The 7451-nt window shown below is 43.8% G+C and overlaps 1 protein-coding gene across 2 annotated transcripts; it reads right to left on the bottom strand.

Moving 5' to 3' along the window:
- Positions 1-251: 251 nt before the first annotated feature.
- Positions 252-4081, bottom strand: LOC147894515 (pentatricopeptide repeat-containing protein At4g13650-like). 2 transcript variants are annotated; one of them, XR_015542165.1, is made up of 2 exons: positions 992-4081; positions 252-860 (listed from the first exon to the last, which is right to left on the bottom strand). XR_015542165.1 is itself a non-coding variant. In XM_087385431.1 (2 exons), the coding sequence occupies exon 2, from the start codon at positions 3532-3534 to the stop codon at positions 1075-1077; it is 2460 nt and encodes an 819-aa protein (XP_087241557.1). In that variant the 5' UTR covers positions 3535-3594; positions 3678-4081; the 3' UTR covers positions 252-1074. The 2 variants fall into 2 exon arrangements, 1 of the variants encoding a protein (XP_087241557.1); XM_087385431.1 differs by having other exon boundaries at positions 252-3594; positions 3678-4081.
- Positions 4082-7451: the final 3370 nt, after the last annotated feature.

The following is a 7451-nucleotide window of genomic DNA, read 5'->3' on the forward strand; positions in this document are numbered from 1 at the left end:
GGGTCCTAGACTGGTCGGCTTTGACCTTTGGACTCATGAATGCACTTGCAACTTTCTCAAATCTCATGAATAACATATTCCAGGCATTCCTTGATGATTTCATGTCAAGTACCTCAATGACACATCGGTGTATTCCAATACTCTCAAGGACAACATGAAGCATCTCTAGAAGGTACTCGAGATATTCCATGAGAATAAGCTATATCTGAAAGAGTCAAAGTGCAACTTCACAACATGGATGGTATATTTTCTTGGGTTCAAGGTGAGTGAGGGGAAGTTATGGATGGATGAGGCATGGTCAAGGTGATAGTGGACTGGCCAACTCCATGATCAGTCCATGAAATGAAGAGCAACACAGGACCTTTATCGACATGCACTTAGAAAAAACAGCCCCACTCACGAACCTTTCCTGCAGCACACAGCCCTGGCAATGGACACCTGTGACAAGGATTTTAATAAGCTAGGTTGGAATCAGTCCTCTCTACGAGACTTTGACTGTCACTTCAGGTGCATACAGATGCTCCAACTGTGGCAATTGGCGGTGTCTTGGTGCAGTCCGGTCATCCAGTGGCATATGACAGCTGGAAGCTCCTTAATGGATTGGGGGACCCGATACCCTGACCCACGAGAAAGAGATGACAGTTTTGGTGCATTGTGTGCGCACCTGGAAGCACCAACTCATGGGTGGCCACTTTGAAATTTTTACAGACCTCTTACTTCATGACTCAGCCTAGGATTTCCTGGTCTTTGCAATGTGTTCCCTCATTTAACATCAGTCTAGTAGAGGGCCCAACACGACTTGATGGAATGCTCTGATCCATTACACCTCATCCTGCTGCATCCTGCGGAGATGCCATGATCTGCATTCATGAGAGTAAAATAGCGGCGGCGGCCACACGTCAAGCAAACAAGCATGGCTAAATGCAGTAAGAATTGCCAAAACTTTGCTTTTACAGAACAATCTGCAAGCGTATGTTCTTCACAAACTTACCATTGAGTACAGGACATCCCATGTCTTTTGTCTGCAATTTCTTGCATGTAAAGGTGATTCCCTTGAATGCAAATGATGCAGAGTTAGATCACTGTACTCATCAACTTTGCTGCAGCATCTTCCCTGCCAACTGCAGCATAAATACTTGATAGAATAACATATGGAGCAGGATTCTCCGGCTCCAATTCCAACATGTACGTAAGAGCGCTCTCTCCTCGCAGAACGTCGGTCTGACATTTGCAGCCACCCAGCAGTGCCATGAATGAAACTACTGTGGGCTGAAACGGCATGATGTTGATCAATTCCTCCGCCATATCCAACTTCCCTGTCCTACCAATTAGGTCAACCATACAATCATAATGATCCACGCATGGTGAGAGGCCATAATGTAGGTTCATAGAAGCAAAATAATGACCGCCCTCATTAAGCAGACCAGCATGACTACATCCAGTAAGAATACTGACAAATGTGGCCTTGTCAGGCAGCACTCCTCCTCCTAGCATATCATCAAAAAGTTGCAGAGCTTTCTTACCATGCCCATGCTGGGCATAAACTGTAAGCATGGCATTCCAGGAGAAAAGGTTCCGCTCAGGCATTTTTTCAAAGGTTCGCCATGCATCCATTAGGATGCCACACTTGCCATACATGTTGAGAAGTGCGTTCCCAACTTCAACATCGGCCTCAAATCCATGGTCCAAGATGAATCCATGCATCCATCTACCCTCAACCAGGGCTGCATAGCTGGCATATGCAGCAAGCACACTGACAAAAGTGAACTTATTTGGCATTATGCCTCCATGCTGCATTTGACTTAACAGCTGCAAGGCCTCACTGTCCTGACCATTCTCAGAAAAGATTGCAATCATTGCATTCCATGAAATTGAATCCCTCTCAGGCATGTCATCAAAAATCTTCTGAGCAATCTGTAAGCTGCCACAGTTCCCATACATGCTAATAAGAGCAGTCCCAACAACTACCTCTGACTCAATGCCACTTTCAACAATATGGCTGTGTATCTGCATCCCTTCAAACATTGCAGCCTCACTGGCACATGCAGCAAGTACACTGACAAGTGTAACTTTATCTGGCATCACTCCTTCTCCCTTCATCTGGTTGAAAAGCTCAAGGGCCTCCTTGCCTTGTCCATGTTGTGTAAACAGTGCAATCATTGCAGTCCATACTACCAAATCCCGCTTTGGCATTTTGTTGAATAGTTTTCGTGCATCCACCAGACTGCCCTGTTTGCCATACATATTGACTAGTGCATTCATTACCGCATTTTCTAGTTCAAATCCACTAGCAGTAATGCGTGTATGCATCCTCTCACCTTCATATATGGTGCCACATGCATCCAGAATGCTGACAAAGGTGACTTTGTCTGGCACAATTCCTTCCTTCTGCATTCGCTGAAAGAGGTCCAACGCCTGCTTGCTGCACCCATGTTGGCTGTAAACTGCCATCATGGCATTCCATGAGACAAGATTCCGTTCAGGCATTTTGTCAAAAATCGTCCATGCATCCTCCACACTGCCACACTTGCCATACATGTTGACCAGGGCAGTGCCCACAAAAACGTCCCACTCAAATCCATTGTCACAGACATTGCTATGCAAAAGCTTGCCTTCAGTTAGGGCTGACTGGCTGGCAAACGCAGAAAGAGTGCTTACAAAAGTTATCTTATCTGGAATTATTCCATCCTGCTGCATTTCATAAAAAAGTCGTAGAGCTTCCTTGCCCAAACCATCCTCAGCATACAAACCAATCATAGCAGTCCACGACACCACGTTTCGCTCCGGCAGTTTGTAGAACACCCTCTCTGCGTCTATCAGGCTGCCACACTTACCATACATGTGGACAAGAGCAGTTCCTACAATGACATCCACCTCAAATCCACTGTCCACAATGCGGGCATGCATCCGTTTACCTTCAACGAGGGAGTTTTGGCTGGCACATGCAGAGAGAATCATGACCGAGGTGACCTTATCAGGCAGTATCCCCTCGTGCTGCATTCGTTCCAAGAGTTGAAGGGCCTCGTCACCGCGCCCTTGCTGGGCACATGCCGTGATTATGAAATTCCACGTAAACACATTCCGCCGACGCATGTTACTAAACAAGACCATCGCATCGTCCAACAGTCCACATCTGCCATACATCTGAATGAGAAGGCTCCTTATAAATATGTCTTGCTCAAGTCCTCTGTAAATAATATGCTGATGGAGACGCTGACCATCCAGCAAAGCATTTGTATTCCCGTATAGCCGCAAGAGGGAAGCAAAATCGACGGAAGGTTCATGTGAATACTTAGAATATGTGTCTTCCATAGCAGATGCCGGTCTCTTCTGTGGCACCCTGTGCAATAGCGTTTGTTTCTGCTTCTCCTCCCAAGGCCCTCCATCAAGTAACTTCCTCGTTTCGCACTTTTGGCATTCGTTTAGCAGTGGAATTGCCGCCAAAGACAAAGAATGCGAAGGTAGATACGCGGTCACCTTGCCTGTATGCTCAGGTTTGAATGAATTTACCCGGCATGTGCTCCTCAGCAGCATGGCATTCCTAGTTTACTGCGAGTATTCCTAGTTTGACGCCATACTGGTAGAGGCGAGCTCCTTCAAGCATCCCGAGGTTTCTGGGAATGGAATTTGCACTTTGAGATGCCAATGGTGTTAGCTCTATCGATGCCACTGTCTACAGCATAAATTTGGCTCGAATCAGAAGCGATAGCGGACTGAAACTTTCCCCTGTCATGGACTATCTTAGTAGGATTGCCAGCAGCAGCAGATGAACAAGTCCCAATCCAAATCTTTTGGGGTGCGAATACGACTTCGTGATGAAATTTCTGGTTGTATGAATGAAATGCCATTCGATTGGATTCAAGGCCACAAGTTGATCGAATGAAATTACTCGTTGATCGAATGAAATGCCATTCGATTGGATTCAATCCAGCAAGTTCAACAGGACACAATCAACCAAAACAAGTACTTTCCACTTTTCCATTTGATTGGATTCACGCTGCAAGAAAGACGTAGATTGAGGACCTTTACACACTCCAGCCCCCGCCCCAAGCCTTTGTTACAGGTGCCACATTGAAATAAATTATTGAATCCACCAAACAAGTGAAATAAATGAATGGCTTTTTGGCCAGCCCACTAGGCCTCAGGGGCTTAGCACATGGGAAGAAATAGGATGGGAATGGGAAAAGGTGGTCCCAAGTGGTCCCATGCATATTTCTATCCTATTCCCATCCCACCATGTGCTGACAAAAAAAGAACTAGGGATGGGTTTAGGAGGAAGAGGACACATGGCATCATTTCATGTGTTTAAGAGGTGGGGACCTTGTGGGGACAAGGACACATGTCATCCTTCCATGTTTTTAAATCCTTAGAAAAGGGGAACCCATTTTGGCTGCTAGGGTCTAGAGGCCATGGTCCAAGATGGGAGAAAAAGTGGCTACTCCCATTCTAAATCCATCTTATCCTGGGAGAAAAAGTGGCTACTCCCATTCTAAATCCATCCTAGACCACTTGGTGTAGGATGGGAGTAATGATGACAAAAATATTCCCATCCTAAACCCATGCTAGCCCCATCCATGTGTTAAGGCCCTTAGTGGAGGCGAGGGCGCTACAAAGACAAAATGGCCCTTTTCGATTTTCAAAAAATTTAGATTAATTTTACGATCCACTTGCTATTTTTTCATCTAGAAATCCTCCACATTTTCAGCCCCCCTTTCTCTCTCTCTCTCTCTCTCTCTCTCTCTCTCTTCCTTTCTCTCTTTTTCTTCCTCCTCTCGAGCAGGCCTATTGAATGATACATATCATTCATCTTGTTTCATTCATAAGGCCTTCCCAAAATGTAAAACAAAGGAGGTAGTGAATGGAGAGAGCTTAGGAATGATTTAAAAAACGAGGGAGCCCTACGTCTCGAATGCTCACTGCCAAGCTTGTCTCTCAAAGCCATTAGTGCACTTAACTCCCACTTGACGCCAATCAAAGCATCACACCTATTTCAAAAGCAAATTAATCCTAAAAATTTTGAATTTCTGCTTTACAAAATGAAAACAATTGCCAAGGCTACCCAAAGGGTAGGCCAAAAAGGAGGGTGGACAAAGTTGGGCAACCAAGGTCCTCTACCCAAGAGCATGGTTGGGGGTTTTACATAGTTGAAGGCATTTATTGCATCAAGGTTGGTGGGGCTTGAATGTATAATACCTTGCCATATAGTTTGTGTAAGGGCTTGGGTTGTGTGTAATGATCCCCACCCACCACTGCAATTAGTGTTTGAATGGCCTTATACCTATATTCATGTGTATGAACTTCGCGAGGAGATCAAACTCATGCTCGGGTTCGAGGAACTCTTCTCTAAACATTTTTTTGAAATTAGCATAACTCCCTCCATCAATCTAGCGATTTCCCCTTAAACATCCCCTATGCCATCTGGATAGGCCTCTGGGTCAATACATGCCAAACGCACCCAACAATAAGGCTTTTGCCACACGAAGTGTCAAGCTCAAGCCCCACCAGCTGCACTAACGATAAATTTTTGTTCGTTAAGAAAGTGCCTGCCCATATGCTTAGGTAGGGGGTCTTGCCTGTCCATATTTGTCCAAGTGGCAGCTTGCCCTGAAGAAGACGCTTGGTGGGCATGAAGATTGCCAGTTTGAGGCCAGTTTCATACTCGTTCGAACGGTTGATTGGGAGAGTTTACACACAAGTCCCAATGGGGATTTGATTTTCGTTTTTACACAAGGTAAGTGGCTAACATTTTCTTTGTGACTGCGCTATGGATTAGCTATCACCACCGGATGAGAATTCATCGTCCGGATGAGGTAAGGTTTCTCTCTAGCGAATTATCTATAGACATGGATTTCACACGTCCAGTTGGACACATTCGTCTGGACGGGTATGAAAGGCGCCTAAGAAGAAGAAGAAAAAGAAGAATTCTTTTAATGTGAGGCCAGAACGCAGGGCCCTCAAGGGGTTATCATACGTCGATCCTGGGGATTGAACTCAAGACACCAACAACAAGAGTCACTCCCATAACCAATAAGGCTCCTCACCAAGGGTAATTGTAAACTCGAAAATTGGAAAGTACTTGTTTTGGTATTTGGAACTTTATGGCTTTGGCGGGCACCAGCCTTCAACTTTCAATGGTAATGGGAATTAGAGTACTCCATGTCACTGCCTTGCTCGAATGAATTGGGAAAACATGCATTGACACTTCACAGATTGTGTGCACTCACATTTGTGCATGCCACACATCCACATTGTCGCGCCATGACATCCATGCCATAGCCTGTATCAAGTTCATCATTGCGGTTGTGCCATGTATCACATAGCCAATCACCACACTCTAATCTGTCCTTGATGACACATTGGTCAACATCTTGCAATCGCCATCTTTAAAATTCCATATATAGAGTACTTAGGCAATCACTCACTACAATCATCTGCAGATCGGATACTGCAACCGGGCTACGATCGTAGAAGTGCTTTCTTCACCGCCCCAATGCCCATATTTTTTAAAACTAGAATTGCCTCTCAATGTTGTTCCTTGCACCATCAAACTTAGGACTCAATGAGTAAGTTGAAGACTAGCTACTTATACACCTCCAATCGGCACACCATTAACTAATCATCAAAACACAAATTTGGCTTCAATAGCATGCAATGAAAAATGCAAAAGCATATTCCAACAAGCAATAAAACAAAGTTTGAGGTGCATATTGTCACAAGGACATCCACCATGTTAGCAAGAAATTCAAATAATCAAACCAACAACTTGTAAGCATCAGATGATTACGCCATCAATAAATTGAAGCAAGCAAAATGGTAAAAGTAAAAGCAAAACAATTTAAATGGCGAAGTGACATAAACAAATGTAAGCAACCAAAATGGTGAAAGCAGAAGCAAATAAATTAAAAAAGGCAAAGTGACATAAATAATTGGTACAATCAACATGTTAGCACAAAGATCATCAATTCAGATAACATGAGTGTCAAACAAAGCATTAAAAATGTCAACAACAACTTGCAAGAATCCAAAAATAAGAAAGACATCAAACATTAAAATTGCAAAGCTATGCATTGACCAAATACAAAACCATGATCAAACATGAACAAGAAGAGCATAGAGGTGTTCACAAGTAGCAAAGACAAAGAGTCAACATGGCAAAGACAATAAACAATCAAAGCACAAGTACTAGCATCAATCAAACACTACGCAGAGCCAAAGGAGAATTTCAGCAAGAAAAGAACAAGGAATAACAAAAAACATCCACACCAGTACCAACCGAAGGTGTGCTATAGAGTACAACTAAAGAAGACATGTCAACACACATGCATCAAAAGCCAGTGACACCTATAAGGAAGTATATGTTTCAAGATAGCTACTTTAACATGAGAATACAATTAAGAGAAGATATCAATGTTAACAAAAAGGAAAGACACAATCAAAGTAAAGTGACAACA

The sequence above is a fragment of the Dipteris shenzhenensis genome, chromosome 14 (genome assembly GCF_047967505.1).
Source record: "Dipteris shenzhenensis isolate YYH24624 ecotype China chromosome 14, Dip_SZ_1.0, whole genome shotgun sequence".
NCBI classification, from domain to species: Eukaryota; Viridiplantae; Streptophyta; class Polypodiopsida; order Gleicheniales; family Dipteridaceae; genus Dipteris; species Dipteris shenzhenensis.

Coding starts and splice junctions, on each gene's coding strand:
- LOC147894515 (XM_087385431.1), bottom strand. CDS start 3,534: ATGCTGCTGAGGAGCACATGCCGGGTAAATTCATTCAAACCTGAGCAT.